The sequence below is a fragment of the Cucurbita moschata genome, unplaced genomic scaffold (assembly GCF_002738365.1).
Source record: "Cucurbita moschata cultivar Rifu unplaced genomic scaffold, Cmos_1.0 Cmo_Scf00017, whole genome shotgun sequence".
NCBI classification, from domain to species: domain Eukaryota; kingdom Viridiplantae; phylum Streptophyta; class Magnoliopsida; order Cucurbitales; family Cucurbitaceae; genus Cucurbita; species Cucurbita moschata.
The window spans coordinates 4192746-4211837 of record NW_019268533.1 but is presented as its reverse complement, the minus strand read 5'-3'; the positions used below and the strand labels follow the sequence as shown (position 1 = coordinate 4211837).

The 19092-nt window shown below is 34.2% G+C and overlaps 2 protein-coding genes across 5 annotated transcripts; one reads left to right on the top strand and one right to left on the bottom strand.

The window, feature by feature from the left end:
• Positions 1 to 4206: 4206 nt before the first annotated feature.
• On the top strand, positions 4207 to 17632 carry LOC111455395 (pyruvate kinase isozyme G, chloroplastic-like). Of its 4 annotated transcripts, none has more exons than XM_023097035.1 (13): positions 4207 to 4622; positions 4976 to 5263; positions 5640 to 5805; positions 6482 to 6616; positions 7125 to 7235; positions 7335 to 7423; positions 8416 to 8478; positions 10720 to 10895; positions 11374 to 11476; positions 11722 to 11870; positions 12584 to 12692; positions 12790 to 12882; positions 17433 to 17632. In XM_023097035.1, the coding sequence occupies exons 1-13, from the start codon at positions 4404 to 4406 to the stop codon at positions 17550 to 17552; spliced, it is 1821 nt and encodes a 606-aa protein (XP_022952803.1). In that variant the 5' UTR covers positions 4207 to 4403; the 3' UTR covers positions 17553 to 17632. The 4 variants fall into 4 exon arrangements, with proteins under 4 accessions (XP_022952803.1, XP_022952806.1, XP_022952804.1 ...); XM_023097038.1 differs by having other exon boundaries at positions 4208 to 4622; positions 17407 to 17442; XM_023097036.1 differs by lacking the exon at positions 17433 to 17632 and adding an exon at positions 17137 to 17368 and having other exon boundaries at positions 4208 to 4622.
• On the bottom strand, positions 13287 to 18380 carry LOC111455398 (protein NRT1/ PTR FAMILY 7.3-like). Its single transcript, XM_023097041.1, has 5 exons — positions 18180 to 18380; positions 17930 to 18053; positions 15259 to 15476; positions 14605 to 15167; positions 13287 to 14453 (listed from the first exon to the last, which is right to left on the bottom strand). The coding sequence occupies exons 1-5, from the start codon at positions 18207 to 18209 to the stop codon at positions 13583 to 13585; spliced, it is 1806 nt and encodes a 601-aa protein (XP_022952809.1). The 5' UTR covers positions 18210 to 18380; the 3' UTR covers positions 13287 to 13582.
• Positions 18381 to 19092: the final 712 nt, after the last annotated feature.

The following is a 19092-nucleotide window of genomic DNA, read 5'->3' as shown; positions in this document are numbered from 1 at the left end:
TTAAAAAAAAAAAAAAAAAAAAAAAAAAACTCCCTTCAATCAAACGGCCTCTAATATAGATATATAATTAGATTATGGTATCCAATATATTGAGTACTATCAAAAATTGGTTTAATTTGCATAGTTGAAGATAGGCATGTACATTCAATCCGACAACCCAACAACCCAGACCAACTCAACCTAAACTATAAGGGTTGGGTTAAGTTGGATTAGCTTTTCGGGTTGGTTTTGGTTCATTTTTTTTGAACCCGAATTGACTCAGTTCGATTTTGGGTTTATAGGACAAAACCCTCAAATTAACCCGAGTCATAAAAATATATAAAATATACTAAGAAATTTTCATTAATGATGGGTTTGCAAAAGTGGTACTTCAAGTTCGACCCCAATCAAATACATTAATTTATTATTATTATTTTTATTTTATTATAAAATATCTTAATATTTTATTTTATTATTTTTAATTTTTTATAAAAATATTTTAAAAATACATGAATAAATTAAGATATAATTTGTTTCTAACCAACAATTATAATATTAATTATAATTTTTATATATATTTAGGTTATTTTTTAAAAACATAGTTTAGGATAGATTTATTAATTATAATTTATATATATATTTAGGTTATTTCGGTTCATTTTTACTTTTTCATCTATCATCTTTTTCACTGGATTTGGTAGAAAGTAAATAAATTTAAATACCAACTTTTTCTAAAATCGTTTCAGTGTTTACTATAGCAGATTTTTTTTATTATTATTTTAAGAATTCTTTAACACCTAAAATAGTAGACACAAAATTGGATCGATAAAAAAAAAATAGTTTCAATTGAAAGATTTTGTTAGTGGATTAAATTTTTTTAAAAAAATAATTTTTTTTAACAACTCCAACCCAACCCGAAAATAGAGTTGTGAAAATTTTTGGGTTCCGATTGGGTTACTAATCTAACCCTTCCGAACTTTTGTGTTGGGTCAAAAAATCTCTCAACCTAATTCAACCCGAACTATGTACCCGTAGTTGAGGAAGAGTGCAATTATTGTGTGCCGTTGATTTTTACATTAAATGATTTTACGTAATTTTAATCTTTGTTTAGTTCTAATTTTCATTCATTGTGCATCTCTCTTAGAAATGTAATTATAATTGTTTTATAATTATGTATTTTTTTATATTATTTTTTTGGATAATAATATATATATAATTACAAAATTAAATATTCAAATCTCTCTACTATATTTTATTGGACTAAAAAAAAAACATCTTCTCCAACGTTATTTTATATATTGGAATATTTGATGTCGAGATCGAAAAAAAAAGCAAACGTTAATTAATTTCTAAAAGAGTAATAATAATCGTTATATAACGAGTCCAAATAATTTTTGAAGTCGAGTTGAGTTAAAAATTCTTGGAAATTTGTATATTTAAAAAATTATTTACGCTCGGTCTCTTTTCCCGATGAACTATATAGCCAAGAGAAATCACGAACCAAAATCGAAGAAGCTATAGCATGACAAGAACAACCTTAAATCTCGAGATTGAGAAGATAGAGTTTATCATCTAATTTGGCCATGAAATCACTACTAAAAAAAAGAAAACCGTGTCAAAGCACACGTGACCCATATGAGTGAGATATTGTGTTTATGATCGTAATCTCTCTTTTTATAAAACGGTAATATTTCATCGATTAAATAAAATTACAAAATGATAATTTTTTCTCTAGCACGCGTTCTAGAATGACTTATGAAATCAACTCCATGGACTACCCATGATCCACTCGACTAGAAGAAACCTCCCTCGTGGTGGAAGATCGAATCATCAAGTAACACACAACCACGACATATTATTTTTAAAAAATAATGCTATTAATTAAATTAGACTAAATTCATTGAATTATTAATATATATATATATATATATATATTTTTTTTCTCTTAAATGAGTTTCCGTTGTCGGTAGAATTTCTGACACTAAAAAATGACAGGTTATTTTTAACTGTCAGCTGTTAGATTTCTGACAGACTCAGAAATGGCAGGTAAAGACATTAGAACATAGTTTTGTATAACCAGGTAGGGTTATTAGATTTGGCCCATAGAATTGTCATTATTTATTTTCTCTCAAATGAATTTCCACGTCAGCTTTACGTTTCAATTTATGGATGAAAGAGTTATATGACTTGTGTCACACGTTCTAGGTATCTTTTTTTTTTTTAAATATCACGTGTCAAGTAAAAACATCATAACATAGTTTAGCCCATAAAATTGTCAGCGTTTTTTGTTTTTGTTTTTCTCTCAAATGAGTTTCCACGTCAGCTCACGTCTTAATTTATAGAAAAAAGAGTTATATGACTTGTGTCACACGTTCTCAGTATCTTTTTTTATTTTTTATTTTTTAAATATCACGTGTTCAAGTAAAGACATCATAACATAGTTTAGCCCATAAAATTGCCAGCGTTTTTGTTTTAGTTTTTCTCTCAAATGAGTTTTCACGTCAGTTCACGTCTTAATTTATCGAAAAAAGAGTTATATGACACACATCACACGTTCAAGGTATTTTTGATGGGTCATGCATTCAAATAAAGACATCCGAACGACATTTCATATAACTAGACACGTTCAAATTGTTAGCGTTTTTTTCTATCAATATTTTGGCACGTTCAAATTTATGGATCAAATAATCATATGATTCATGTTTGTCCAATTTTTTTTTTTGGCGTGTAACGTTTTTAGTAAGGACATTAAACCAAATTTTATTTATTTTTAATAATTATTAAGAGGAAGGTAAAACGTTTACATGCCTTAAATGGATTAGAAATTAGAGCTTTGAAAATTGGGCTATAATTTAAAAAAAATAATTTAAAGAAATAAAAGACAAAAAATTTAAAAACCTCATTAAAATAACTTCTATAAAATTAGGAAATTGTTATAAATTTAGAAAAATAAAATTACAATTTAACCCTCTATCATTAAATATTTGTTTCTCTTTATTAAATTAATAATAAAAAAAAATAATAATAATAAAGTAATTTTTCCAATTAAAAAGTTATTTATAAATAAATAAAAAATTTAATTAAATATTAAATAAATAAATGCCAAATGTCTGGTAGAAATTTTGGATGTGAGAGAGAGTACACACATTTCTGGCCGTTGGATGAGTTCTATTGACACGTGGCAACAGTGAAGCCAGATCAGAAAAATATCCCATGGAATCTTCGATTTTAATTTCAAAAGAATCTTCGGAAATGTACGATATGCCAGTCACTAATAAAAAAAGATATTTTTTTATTTGGCGGCACACTCGCTCCTTGGCGCGTACATTTCACGCCGAATATGGACCATTGGTTTTTTCATTTCTAGAAAAATAAATAAATATAAATAATTGCAAACTCCCCCTCGTGGCCTTGTGTTGGTTAATTATTTTCATTTAATTTTATTTAAAATTAACTCAACATTATCAAATAATTTTAATTTTTTTATAGAAACTTATTCGTTATTATCTATTTGATTATCATAATTTTTCCCTCTAATTTATATACATTATATTTAAATAATTTTAAGTGAAAATTATCCATAAATAATTTTAAATATATGATTTAAATTATTATTATAATAATTAATTTAAGGTTTTAATCGATACTCTAAATTTTTTAAGTTAAAAATATGCTTTATCACTTAAATATAATTTTTTAATTAATTAAATTAGACACGTACGTTAGTATTAATATAATATTTATTAACGTAGTTACATATAAATGAGTAAATAATTCATTAAAATTATTCTTTAGAATATTTCATAGGTTTTTAATTTTTTATTTTGAAAGTTATTTTTTTCTCTCAAATTTTTAACAATAATCTTAATTTTTAGTCCATTCCCAAAAAAGAAAAAAAATATAATTATATTAAAAAGGGTTTAATATATATAATAATATTATAAATTCAATTAAATTATATGTATAATATAATATATATTGAAAATAAAAATTAGATAATTTTTTATAAATAAAATATGTTTATAAATTAATTAATAATACGACTCGTTTATAAATATATTTTGAATTATTATTTAAAATAAGACAAAAAAAAAAAAAAATGTTAAACACTCGAGAGTTTAAGCGCGTGAGGGAGAAGGGAAGAGTATAAAATATGAAAGAATGAGGGAAAAGAGATACAGATTTAGACCCCTAACTGTCCTCAAAACCTCTGGCCTTCTTGTCTTTGTATAAGAAGACTCCACCGCCGCCCACCGCCCACCGCCCACCGCCGCCGTACTCCCTGGCCGGCGGAAGTGAGACCACCACCGTTTCGCTTCTTCCACTGCATTTGTAGCTGGAGATTATCCTTCTCTTCAGGATTCTTGAACTTCTCCGGGCAAATACTCTCTCTCTGCCATTCGTTCTGTTAGAGGTTTCTTTCAATGGCTACGTTTTATCTCTCTACGGGAGTGCCACTACTGAAATCTGATTCTACCAGAGTTGCTGACCACCTTGCATCGTGTAGAAACGTTTCTGATGCGTTTGGTATTGAAGCGAAGACTGGAAGGATGTATGTGCAATCGAAACAAATCGCTTTGATTAGATGCTCGAGAATAGCCGAGAAGCAGGATGTTGCGTCGTATAAAGGCTCTCTGGACACTGTGAGTTTAATTTCTTTATGTTCTGTTCTGTTTGTTTTTTCTGATGCTTATTTGAGGCTTGTTTTTGGCTGATGTTGATACTTTTCTCTGTTTTGTTCTGGAGATTTACTGGCTCTTGTACATGCATCGAGTTTTATGGATATTATGAGATTGATGTGTTTTCCTCAGTTTCATTTCGTGAAATATTTTTGGAATAGCGCTGGAAAAATAAATGAATCTTAGATTCTGGAGTCTGATGCTGTTTATTCTCATATTTCTTTTTTCCAGTAAAACTAAAATATGATGTTGTGTTCTTTCTTATTGTGATGTTTGATGCATCACGGTTCTAAGAGTGAGATTTTTATTTGGTTCAGGATCAGGACATTTCGAACTCTACCCTTGATCATCAATCTAATGGATTCCCTCTTAGTAGGATGAAGTTAACCACGAAATCTAGAAGGAAAACTAAGATAGTCTGCACCATTGGTCCTTCCACAAGTTCACGTGAAATGATATGGAAATTGGCAGAGATGGGTATGAATGTGGCACGTTTAAACATGTCCCATGGTGATCATTCTACCCACCAGAAAACCATTGATTTGGTTAAGGAATATAACGCACAATTTAAAGACAAAGTTATAGCCATTATGCTTGACACAAAGGTATGTTTTCTAACTTCTATATGTTTATTGAACGCTGGATTATAACTACTACAGACGGGACCGATGTTTAAAACTTCATATTGATTTTAAACTCTTAACCATCCGATATTTGAATTAAATGGTTGTGCAAGTTTCTTGAACTTATTATTCATACGTGTGCTCTCATATATTAGTGAGATTTCTTTGTTGAAGTTTAATCTCAAACTTGATCTTTTATAGAAATGATCACCATTGTTGAATCCATTTGCCCACTGGTACAAAAGATTTAGTTGTATCTCAATCTTCAGTTTATATCTCTCTATTCTACCTTTTGAATTAATGATCTATGCTCTTGGTATTATAATTACTGCATCATACTTCTATTTGTTTCATTCAGGGCCCTGAGGTTCGAAGTGGAGATGTACCTAAACCAATCTTGCTCAAAGATGGACAAGAATTTAACTTCACAATCAAAAGAGGAGTCAGCACAGAAGACACTGTTAGTGTTAACTATGACGACTTTATAAATGATGTAGAAGTTGGCGATAGTGTGCTTGTTGATGGTGAGTATATTTCTCCTGTTTGTTTCACATTGGTGCTGACAATGTATGATACAACCTTTCTCAATCAGTGACTTGTTTTATGTTATTGTCAGCTCATGTAGCGTAGATTAATTCTTGAATAAGATTCTTGGAGACAATTTTTATTAATACTGAGCCTCAATACAGCCAATGGTCTAATTTATATAGGCTATTAGGCAGCTTATTAAACACAACAGTAAATGAATACTAAACTTACAGTAACCCAACTTACGAACAGTGGCAAAACTCTTAAAACAGAGTTTAATCTTCCTAAATTAACTTTTAAAAGACAACAGGGCCGAAGGTATTAAAGATCTGGACATCTTTTATTCATGCAGTTTTCTGCTTATCAAATGCATAACCCAATTTAGACCTTTACTTTTGAACAGACGAATAAAATCTTCATTCTGTGTACAATTTAACTTGCCATTCAATTGCATTGAAAGTTGATATATGAGGCTCCAAGATTAAGATGAGGGCATGCACTTGGGCACGCTCAAACAGATATGCTTAAATATCTTGAAGTTTTGATCAAATGTTGTATATGGTTGACTAGTTGAAATAAAGTCCAGTTATTTATGGTTTTTAGCTGATGAGTTATAGAATTACAGTTGCCTATTCTAGTGTCTCAAAACTAAATTTCTTTTTCATACTCTAGGTGGAATGATGTCATTGACTGTTAAGTCGAAGACAAATGATTTGGTTAAGTGTGTAGTCGTTGATGGCGGCGAACTCAAATCAAGGCGCCATTTGAATGTTCGTGGAAAAAGTGCGACATTGCCTTCTATAACAGGTATGTTCAGTATTTAACATCAATGTTGCATTTATAGAATTTAGGTTAAATTGCAATTCTAGTCTTTTTACTTAGACACCTTTAATGCCTGTATTCCTTTATTTTCATTTTAGTCTTCATACTTTTATAAACATATCAGCTTTAGTCCCTAACATTATTATCTTGTTAAAGAGTTACATAGATTGGCATGTTACAGTGTAGTTGTAGTGATAACTTGGTATGTTGTATGGTTGTATATGCACAAAAAGTGGACGTGGCAACATCTCAGTATTCACGTGATGCTATATCAGCATTTTGTTAATATTTAAATGGATATTGACTCGAGGGACTGAATTGGTACGTCCATAGAACATGTACCAAAATGCAACAATTAAAAGGATAGATACCAAAATGTTAAAAGTGGTAAAGTACGAGGACCATATGTATAATATAGCCTAGAATTTAGTATCATCTATACACATTTATATGTATTGTCAACTTTTAATCTTTGAAATCTTTCGTGGTGCAGACAAGGACTGGGATGATATAAAGTTTGGGGTGGATAATCAGGTTGATTTTTATGCTGTTTCTTTTGTAAAGGATGCTAGAGTGGTCCATGAGCTGAAAGACTATCTGAAAAGTACATATTTGTATATATTAATGTTCATTGCCTATTCCCATTTGAGGACATCTATGCTTCATCTCATGCTCATAAGAAATAAATGTATATTTTTTGCAGGCTGTAATGCAGATATTCATGTGATTGTAAAAATTGAAAGTGCAGACTCAATACCTAATCTTCATTCAATACTTTCAGCATCAGATGGGGTTAGCTTTCTACTTCCTTGGTTCAATAATTCTAATAAAATATTTCAATATACATCACCATTAGAACACCAATGAGATTTCGTGTGGGTTATAATTGATTGGTGGCTATCACCATATTGTTTACAAACATCATCTCATAGTAAATGAACCAAAGTTCATTTTTATTTTTTGTTTATCATGAACATTTTCGACTATGTGACTGTGAAATTGATAAAATTGTTTAAATGACCAAAAATATTTTATCAAATGTTAATACGCTATTAAAAGGAAAGAAATGGATGATGGTCAACCTGTGGCACACCACCATCAATGTTTTTAAAGGCTATAAGTGGCTTCAAAGCTTTCTCTTAGTAGATTCAAGAGAAAAGTCGAGACATTACCTTGAGCAATATGAGAAACAAGGCTTAATTTAAATAGAAATCATATAATTTAAAGGCTTGTTTAGGAACTATTTTCCTAAGCGTGCTTTCATGAATGGTTTCCTTTTTAGATTAATCAAAGTTACTATTCCCTATGGTTTTGATGAAATTTTCTGTTTCTTATTTTAAAAAAAAAAAAAACAAAAAAAGTGGAAAGAACAAAGAAAAAAATAACACTGAAGATATTAAAAAGAAAAGGACTCACGACACACTCCCACAATGAAAATGAGCGGAGCTTTCTTTTTGGAAAGGATCAAGTCTACTGAAAACGATGAAACATGGATTGACATTTTTATTAACTTAGACTACTTAAGAGTGTTATATGCGACTATGTTTACATACACTAGAGAATTGTAATTGTATTACTCTTGCCAACTATTTTCAAGTGATATAGATTTGAACTTATGCATGATGATTTCTGGCTACAAGTTAGGCTTTCTATTACATTCTCAAGGAACATTTATCTATTCATATATGTTAATATGTTCTTGGCTTGCTTTTGTTTCGCATGTTACTGTTCACGCTCATCGTCGGGTTCTGAGTTGAAACTAATTAGTTTATTTGACTTTTTAGGCAATGGTAGCTCGTGGAGACCTTGGGGCTGAACTTCCAATCGAGGAAGTTCCTTTATTGCAGGTAAAACTCTATGGTTACTAGTACTCTATCAACCATCACCCTTCCATTTTGCAACATTAGTTCCAGTTCCAGATTAACCTTTTTAGTTACATGATTTGTGTCTCGACATAGAAAAGACTAGAATTGGCATTGATCATAAATCAATTATAATTTTACAGAATTTTGAAAAGAATACACCAGTTAGAAGCCAAAGCTAGCTTCCAAACATCCTTGAGATCTTTTGCATTATAGCTTCTCTCTCTGCCCCATCTCACAAAAACACCTTTGACAGCTGGACCAGAGAGTAAATTATTTTTCTTTGAATATCTAAGTTCGCAAAGTCATTGGAGTTATGGTTCTCCACTATTATGCCAAAAACACTAATGCAAATTGAAGAAACCTAGCTGGGGCATAATCGGTTTGGTTTGGCTAGGTTTGAGTGTCAAACCGTGAACCACCAAGTATTTGAAAAAAAATCGAAGAATAGAACTGCTAAATGAATCTAAACAAACCGCCCTGAACCAATCGCCAACGTTAGTTAGTTTGGTCTGGCGGTTCCCCATTTACTTAAATCCCAGGTGTTAGGGTTGGGTCAGGTCGGATTGAAGGTGGGTAGGGGTTATTTGGGACGACTTTGCGTTGTTGGGTGGGAGGCAGCCACAAACAGGTTATTTTGGCTGGACTTTGCACTATTGGGTTGCTGGGAGTTGCTGGGCCACCTGTCTTGTGTAAATAATTGAAATGGAAATAGTTAACTGTGTTTCACGAAACTTGAATGCATGTCACCAGCGATGGTGGAGAGATTCGAAGCCACTGGGTTGCTAATACAAACTATGAATTTTTATGTAGATAGTACTGGTAGGCTCGGATACATTTGGTTGGTTTTTTTCAAAAGGAGAAACCAACAGAATATAATAGGTTTATTTATAACTGCCAAACCAAACTAATGGCAGTTTCGGTCGGTTTGCGTGGTTTTTTCAATTTTTTGGTTTTCACTTCCACCCCTAAACCTAGCAGCTTAATCCAAACATGACAGATAAATTGGGGGGGGGGGGATTATTTGCTTGCAATGGCGACTGTTTGCCTTTAATTAGAAGTAGAAGGGCTCCGTTTACCCGACAAGAATTGGGCACAAAACGCGGAGGTAGTAAGTAGAAAGTGAGCCTTTTTTTGTGTATACGCAATTTGAGTTCCAATTAGCTCATGGACTGCCTCTTCAACCCTGGCGAGTATGAGAGTTTGGCAAGAGAGAATGACGAATGAGAAATACATCTGATTACGACCCATTTATTGACGAATTTTTCTTCGGAAGAGAGATAAAAGAAAATTCTTATGATTAATATGCTAGTTGGGGAAATGTGATCTATAGGAAGATTAATATTGAATTCAACTAACGAATTGATGGAACGAGCAAAAAATGAACCCAAGAGTGTTTTGAACTATTTTTAAAATATAGGAGTAAATTTCGTAATTTTGGAAATACATGTTTGTAGCTTATGTATCCTTCCTTTATATTTATTAAAACTTTTTGAGGAGAGAAATTGCATCGTCTTGTAGTCCGATGGAAATTGCAATTTTTGAGTTAAGTTTATGTAATTTCTAGAGGGTTGGAATTGGACAACGAAGGAAGGATGAGGCTCTTATAATGCACCTCATTAGAGAATTTAGCGAAATAGTCATATCTTCATCGATGAAGTGCATCCTTTTGATATTTTCTTAGATCATGTTATTTTCAGTACGATATCTTGGTGTAAATTGCCTATTTCTTCTTACAGCTTTGACTCTCTTTTGTCCAATTGGAGATGTCTTTTTTAACTCACTTGGATTGGGATTTATTTTCCTTCTGGTGTAATTTCATTCATCAATGAAGTTGTTTATAAAAAAATGTGTCAACAAAACCTTGAATTCACTGCTTGATTCCAAAGTTTAAGATTGTTGGTTTTCATGAAGTGCAATGACTTCTACTTTTTAAATGTTAATACACGAAGATAGGAATTCATCTATTTCCAAATTGTTGAAGTTTCTTTGAAAAGGTATTAGTTCGGAATTAAATAAATTGGTGCTAGAGATATGACACTGAGCATTTAATACTCCAAGGAAATAAAGAATCGTTATTTAATTTTTTCAGTAAGAAACAAAGCTTCCATTTGTTACCGAAACTAAAAGTAATGTAGGCAAGGACTGTAAAGTTAATAGGATAATAGGACTAACATTCTATCATATTACATCATATAATAGTACTTCACATTGCTTGTCTGTCAGGAAACTATTATCAAAAGGTGTCAGAGCATGCAGAAAACAGTTATTGTAGCAACAAACATGCTGGAAAGCATGATTGATCATCCCACACCAACTAGAGCTGAGGTTTCTGATATTTCTATTGCAGTACGAGAAGGTGCTGATGCAATCATGCTTTCAGGAGAAACTGCTCATGGAAAGTATGTATCTTAGTCCATTATCTGGGCGGGTTTTTTTTTTTGGCAGTATTTTTGTACATGATTTGAATGAACTCAAAACTAACTTCATTCTGTTGGGACCTATTGGTGGGGAACAAGGTGCTTTGATCTTTCAACAACGTATAAGGATGTTTTTGTTTCTTTTCTTGTTGTAAATGCGTTTTGCAAATATTGAAATATGCCATATCCCGTTTGCATTATTATGCTTATGTTCGTTTTTCTTATTTGATTGGAGTTGATGAAAAATTTCTGTCATTCTTGAACTCGCATCATCATACCAGCTTTTTATGTCTACTAGTTTTGCAATTGAGCTTCAAGTTATTGACTTATTGCTAAACATTGAAGAAGTTCAGGCTGTTTTCTGTTTGTTGATGCCATAAAAATTACCTCCTCTTTTTCCCTTATTGTCTTCATTTTTATATTAAATTGATCTTTTGATTCATAATGGCAAAAATATTAGGTATCCATTGAAGGCTGTGAACGTGATGCACACCGTGGCTTTGAGGATGGAATCTAGTCTTCCAGTTAATTCTACTACTCCAAATCCATTGAGTGTCCACAAGGTTTGTATTATTATCAGTAACATATAAGTTGTCTTATAAATGTTTTTTTGCCCTCTCTTTTTTTCCATATTTATGTTTTCTTAGTCCGCATATGTTCCTTCTATGATGTTGTTGGGACATGGGATGAAGGCAATTGTTCTGCCTAAATGGGTTAAAATTCTTCTCATAACACCTAATTTGAATCTAGATCATAAGAACTTATCTATTTTTTCACAAAATCTGATGTATTCGTCATATTCTGACAGAGACATATGGGAGACATGCTTGCTTTCCATACCACCACTATGGCCAACACCCTTAAGACTCCTATCATCGTTTTCACGAGAACTGGCTCCATGGCTATACTCTTGAGTCATTACAGGCCCTGCTCTACTATCTTTGCCTTCACTGACGAGTAAGTTCAGAAGTAGTGTTATATATTGCAATTTCCTTGAATTTCATGTTTGATCATGATATTTACTTCACTTCAATTTATGCAGTTTGTTGATTCAGGTCAACTTTATATGTGTGACGACAAGTATGAATTGTTTGTGTTGAAAATGTAGAGTTTGCTATTGATTTATATGTGAACTTTTTTTTGTAATTATGATTTGTGGCATATTTTTGCCAATTGGGAGGCCTTTCTGTACTCCTCTGGCTTTGTGGGATACCACGTTCCCCATCTTTTGTGCATGCTTCTTGGATCAATATATCTTCAGTTTGTTATATAAAAATAAAAAAAATAAAAAATAAAAAAAAAGAAGAAATATTAGTTGTAGTTGAATAGTAGCTTTCTGGATCCAGGATAGATATCGTCTATGCATCTGTAACTCCAGATAGGGATAAAACAATGCAAGGTGCATGACTTACTGCCCGGTCTAAATCTTAGATTACCCTTGAGAATGGCTAGTTATTTAACATGCCATTTATGTGAAGTTCCAGATCTATCTTTCTCTTAATGGGTTTTCACACTTGGATTTGCTGATTGGAGGGCGAAGCATTTGTGTATTTTCTGTCTCCATTTAACTGTATTTTTAATTTTTATGACGACTTGAAGAATATCTAGGTTCATTTGATTTTTATCCAATCATTTCTTTAAAAGGGAAACTAAATTATGGTCTGATCCAGCGATAGGATCAAACAAAGGCTGGTGCTTTATCATGGGGTCATGCCCATTTACATGCAGTTTTCAAGTGATGCAGAAGAGACGTTCTCCAGAGCACTCGAGTTATTGCTGGTTAGTTTTCTTATTGTGTTACTTTGCTGTCTTTATTTCCTTGTGTTTTCGTTTATAGATCCTCAAGGATATAGTTTTAAATTTCCCACGTTTGCAGGATAAGGGTCACGTGGTAGATGGAGACCACGTTACGCTTGTACAAAGTGGAGCTCAACCAATATGGCGGAAAGAATCTATTCACCACATTCAAGTACGTAGGATCCTAGGTTGATTTTTCTGGTAAAAAGAGGCTTTTTTGTTTTGTTCTTTCTTTTTGGAGATTATTATGCTTATAAGTGATACTTTTGCAACATCGACTTGATTGATCTATTTATTAGACATTTCTTGTGATTGATAATATCTGGTGATTAGAGCACCGTCTGTTTATATATTTCCCATACCATGTTTATTAATCAAAGGCCACACTAGTCCATGGGCGTTGAATTGTTACTAGGTAGACATGCAACGAGATACAAAAACCCGCTCCCGTGGTACCAATTTCAAAAGACAGAGAAGAGGGTAATTCATTTCCATGCACAACTTGGTAGATTGAACAAAGATGGCTCAGTGATTGTGCATACTAGCTTTCCCATATAGAAAATGAAAAACAAAAGAGGAAAAGAAAAAAGAAGTCAAAGGCCTTTAATGAATAAAGCGAGGAAATTTACAAGGTGGGAACATGAAGGTCTTGCACAAGAAATCTGCCTGATCATTACATGCCACCCTTGCTCTTACAGTAACATGGCTTGAAATTATTTGGTTAGATGTCGTAAAACGAGGAAAGAATTGGGTACAAAGAGTTGAGCCAAGAATAGCTTTCCGACTCTTCAGGCCCCATTCCTTTTATTCTTACACAAACTCATAAAATATGCATCCAAGAAGAAGCTTGCTTTTGTGTATATTTCTTTAAATCAGACCTTGATGAGCTCCTGATCTTCATTTTCTTCACACTTGCCCTCCAATTTGATAGATTTGTACCATATAGCACAGAGAATATACACCCCAAAATCAATTACTGTCAATCCAGCTAAGAGGAAGTAAAATCTATCTAGATGACCTCTGTTCAGGTTTCCTGGAATCCATCCTGGCATGTGATCCTCTGTTGATATTTTCATAACCATAGTGACCAGAAGACTACTGACATAATTCCCCAAAGAGATTGATGTCATACAAAGTGCACTACCAAAGCTTTTTAATCCGTCGGGGGTTTGTGCATTGAAGAACTCCAATTGTCCCACGTACATGAAGACCTCGGAAGCTCCTATTAATGCATACTGTGGAACCTGCCAAAAGATGCTTAAGGAGCTTGAGCCTTCACAATGTGCGCAGTCGCCTTGGGCATACTTTAGCCTATAACACTCTACAATTCCTGCTGAAACCATTGCCATCACTGCTATGATGAGACCAATTCCCATTCTCTGAAGCTCTGTAATCCCTTTAGAATCTGATTTTTTGAGTTTTCCTGCAAGTGGGTCTAGGACTCGTCGGTAAAGGAAGATGAAAAATGCCACACTAAGAATGTCGAAGCTCGACATGCTTGCAGGTGGGATATGGAAGTTTGAAACAACAGTGTTCATGGCTGCGCCTTGCTCGACAAAGAGGGAAGCCATTTGAGTGAAGACCACGGAGTAGATTATGGTGCAGAGCCAGATAGGAAGTAGTCTTAAAATGCACTTGACCTCTTCCACTTGTGTGATGGGACACAGGCGCCATGGATTGTCAATGCCTCGTTCTTGGTTATCCAGATCTCTTGATGAGATATAGGCTGCCCTATCCAAAAACCTACAATATATAGAAGAACAAGCTTGACTGAGATGCAGACTATGATCTTTTTGTTGTGTTTTTAAATAAAAAAATTCTATGAGCGTGAAAGAAGTTCGCGAGAGACACAGACTTGTTTAAAGAAATGGAACTGAAATGTAAATGTCCTTACTTGAATCCATGGGTGTGAAGTATCTTTCTACCACGGTTTACTGAACAGTCCTTGGCATCAACATTGTAGAGTTCATCTTCACTTGGTGTCATCTTGACCGTTGATTTCTTAGCTGCAGCAGCAATGACTTGGCAGAATCTTGAGAGAGGGTTACCACTTGGTTTGAAGTGCCTGTACCTTGGAGTTCCACAAAGAAACAAAACCAAGGCTGCAAAAGCTGAGCCAGTTGACACCCAGAAGCCCAGAGCCCACAGTCCTCCATCTTCAAAGTACCCTAAAATGGTGTTTGAGAAGAGAGAGCCCAAGTTAAGAGCCAAGTAAAAGTAGCTAAAGAAGGCCACTTTTGAGTGCCCCTCTGTGGAGTCCTCTTCATCAAATTGGTCTGCTCCAAATGTGGCAATATTTGGTTGATATCCCCCGTTTCCTAGAGCAATAAGGTAAATGGAGAGGTAAAACAATGCATTCCCCAATTTTGAATTTGACTCGCATGGAGTGTCCTCATCCCCACAACCTTTTGGTTTGATAAGGAAGAGCTGTGATGTTATGGAAAGTGAAGCCAGGCCCTGCAATAAATAAAGGTGAGGAAGCAGTTAAAGAGAGAGGTTTCTATTAGTAGCAGGGAAATCTTTAAGGGTTTTAGTGTACTGTACGTACAATGACAAAGATGATCTGAAAAACGGCGCAAGTTTTGTACCTTCCCCAGTATGAATCACTGAGGAAAGCCCCTACAAGAGAGAAGATATAGACTGTCCCGGTCCATTTGCTCACACTGTTGGCAGCATCGGCATTGTTTTGCTGCATAACCCTTGTCAGGAACAGCACCAGGTTCACACCAACCCCAAAGAACGCAAGAGTTGCAAGTCCTTGATTCACTGCATTATTGTGAGAAGCAGCAAGTCAGGGTTGAACCAAATATGATGTTAGTTAGGTTCGTTCTTCATTTTATGGTGAATTCATGATAAATTTCTCCGTATAAGTCTGCTTTCCCTAATGGTTGGCTTTTCTCATCACATTGTTGTCTAGTAAAGAGCTGAAAGTGCTTTGGGAAGTGAAAGGACAAGTTATGAAAGGACAAGTTAGACAGACCAGATTTCAATTCAGACCCACATTAGATTCCATTTTCGTAGTGTTTGAAGATTGGTGGGAGTCCCTGTCTTAAATGATCCTAGTTTATAAGGAGGGAATATATCTCCATTCCAGAGGCCTTTTAGGGAAGTCCAAAGTAAATTCACGAGAACTTATGTTCAAAACGGACAATACCGTACCATTATAGAGATCCGTGATTCTTAACCGACCTCATAAGAATCTCAAGTGGACTCTCTACAAATCCTAGATTGGTATGGCCTGGTGTGTGCATGATAGGAAGGGAAGCTTGTTACACTCCTCTCTCTCCCCAATAAGACCAATAAAAATGGTATATGCGGACAGTAAAAGAGCAAGTCCATCGTGAATTTCACTATTAGATGGCTTTTAGACCCTTGCTTTGCTTGAAGGAAAAGGTCTTTCCTCTTTGGTAAGTTCCACCAAAAGGAGTCGTGTTTCTATAATCTCCTGTTCCCATTAACATCCAGCTTGCGAGACATTTTCCTTCGTTGATAATGGAGGAATGTTAAGCAACATGCGATACATTTTCTTCCTTTCCATTACTTGTAGAAGAATATTTGTGATGTCAGAGTTTCTTATGAGCTTTAAATTCAAACAAAGTTATGGATGCTATTATAGTACTCTACCTTGAGTTCTCTGCTATACCTCTAATGGCTTCTCTGAAAAAAATTCTCTAGAACTTAGTATTATGATATACTTTCAAGTCCTTTTCTGTAGATTTTTAAAAAGCAATTGGTAAGGAGGCAGAAAAAAAGAAAGGGGAAGTAGAACAAAAATTAAATGTACAGATGTGGAGCTCAGGGCCATCAACTTAGACTACTAAAATTATTGTGTGATTCTTCTAGGTAATTGAAACAACGCGTGGAATATCCACGTCATGCCATGTCCAAATAGTTAATTACGTGTCTGACACGTCTCTGCTTGATGTATGCATTAATCATGGTCTCTCTTTCTCTTTCTCTCTCTCTCTCTTTGGCAGACTGGGAGAAAAAAAATAAAAAATTTAGAGGTGTGGAGTTCTGGGTCATCAACTGAGACTAATTAAATTTCACGTGTAATTCTTCTTGGTAATTGAAACGACACGTGGAAAATCCACGTCATGCCATGTCAAAATGGTTGATTACGTGTCTGACACTTCTATGGTTGATGCATGCATTTACCCCATCTCTCTCCGTAAATACCCCTCTCTCTCTCCCTGTAAAAGTGAATAGAGGGAGGCTGCTGATAATCGGCGTAGGTTTATGAGTAAGGAATGAATTCCTATGAGTAGGTTTATGAGTAAAGAATACACCTCTATATCTGTATGAAGTTTTTTTTCGGAAGTCCAAATTAAAGCAATTAGAGCTTATACTTAAAATAGACTGTATTATATTATTGTAGAGATTCGTGATTTCTATGGGTAATATACCGTCTTTCTTTTTTTCTCAGCTATTACGGTTATTCTCCCCCTACTTGCTCATTTGTCGTCCATCTCCCATGGAGTCAATGAGGCAAGAAAAGCACAGTTCTTAAGAAAACTCTCTCTCTTGTCGTCCAGCTCCCATGGAGTCAATGGGGCAAGAAAGCACAGTCCTTAAGAAATCTCCCTCTCTTGTCGTCCAGCTCCCATGGAGTGAATGCGACAATAAATCATAGTTCTTGATAAATCTCTCACATCATTTTTGGTTTCTTGCCCCCTCCCCTCTCTCTCTAAGCTAGTGTCAATTTGGGCTGGCTTGAATTAGGTGGAGGAGAGAGTAGCATGCAAGGAGGCTCCAACACTTGGCTCGCTGTGTGGTGCCAAATGTAAGGCAATAAACCCATCCTTATTTCTCTCATTTTCTGTTCTTTTCTGTATTTATTAAAATCAGTGAGAAGCTGTTTCACATCTCTAGTATGAACCTCCACTTATCTTTTCCAAATCCAAACAAAACATTAACAACTATTTCTCTTTCCCTCTTAACACCCCACCAAAACTTCTCGATTTTTCTGAAACCACTTCCTACATATCACTATAAGCTCTGCACTTTCTGCTTCTTCCTCTTCTTCTCTCTCTCTCTCTCTCTATAAGCTAATGAAGAAAACAAGTAGGAGATAGAATCTTGGTTGAACTGCTCAATGTTGAAAATGTACCAACAGAAGCTTATAGAGAAATAAGTTGGTTTATGGGTCATTTTGGGTGTGTAAGAGAGAGAGAGAGAGATAGAGCTTGAATTAGAGAGAGATGGTAATATGGTCTTACAGAGTATGATGATCCCAGCAACCCATCCACCAGATTTTGATTTGATTGCAGGTTGGCCATGCCAATCAACGGTCCCATCAAGAGTACAAACATCCCTCTCTTTTGTCTCACCATCCTTCAAATTCTGTACCCATAAAACAAAATTCACTGTGAAATGTGCTTCTTCTTGTTCTTCTTCATATTCAAAACTTTAAACACAGAGAGAGAGACAGAGCAAAGAAAAGAAAAGTTGGTTTCATTTGATACTGACCTCATTACAAATCATCCCCAAGCAAGCCATTGATGAATGATGTTTGATGGAAGTAAGTATAGGAAGAGAGCAAAGCAGAGGAGGAAGTTTGTGAAGTAATGTAATGCTGACGAGAAAAGACACAAGTCTTGAGACTCTAAACAAAATAGGAAGTGTGTATAAATAGACAAGGGAAGAATGGGTTGAACGGTAGAGATTTAGAGAGAGAATTGTGGGGTCATCCAAATGTCCAAAAACCCTTTATTTTTTTCCTCTTCTTTTTACAGGATTGATCACTCCCTTTGAGATGCAGTGAACTTTGATTAATCTATTCTTTTGGCCTCCTAAGGATTCCAAACAACAAACATTATAGGGATTTTGTTTTTAAATGTTTTATGCTTGATAGAAAGAGATCTGACATAGATTCTTTTGATTAGTATTGTTTTTAATTAATGTTACCCTTTGTACCATTCACTATGCATCACTTAGTGCCCATATATTTTTTTGACATCGACAGCATAGAAACCAAGTAATTATTGTTTGATTTGGCTGCAGGCATATAGTTAAAATCTTTTTTAACTTCTTTCTGTAAATATGTCGTAGTTGTGACTGCTACATTGGCTACTGTGACTAATTACTTGGATTAGATGATCATGTCCCAAAATGTAGTTAGGTTAGATAATCACAGCTCTCTCATAAGCTTGAAGCTTGTAAATTGGCTGGAGAGAACACATTATGTAGGATGAAACTTGAGATAGCTGTGTTGGGATTTTACTAGTTTCTTCAAAGGATATCCTTTGCAATCAAGATTGGATACTCCCTTTAATAAGATATAGGGAATGTGAAACTTTATTATATTCCTATACATTATCTAAGATCAAACTTGAGCTTGCTCTCTCCAAACTTGGTTTATTTAGACTTATCTATTTTAAAG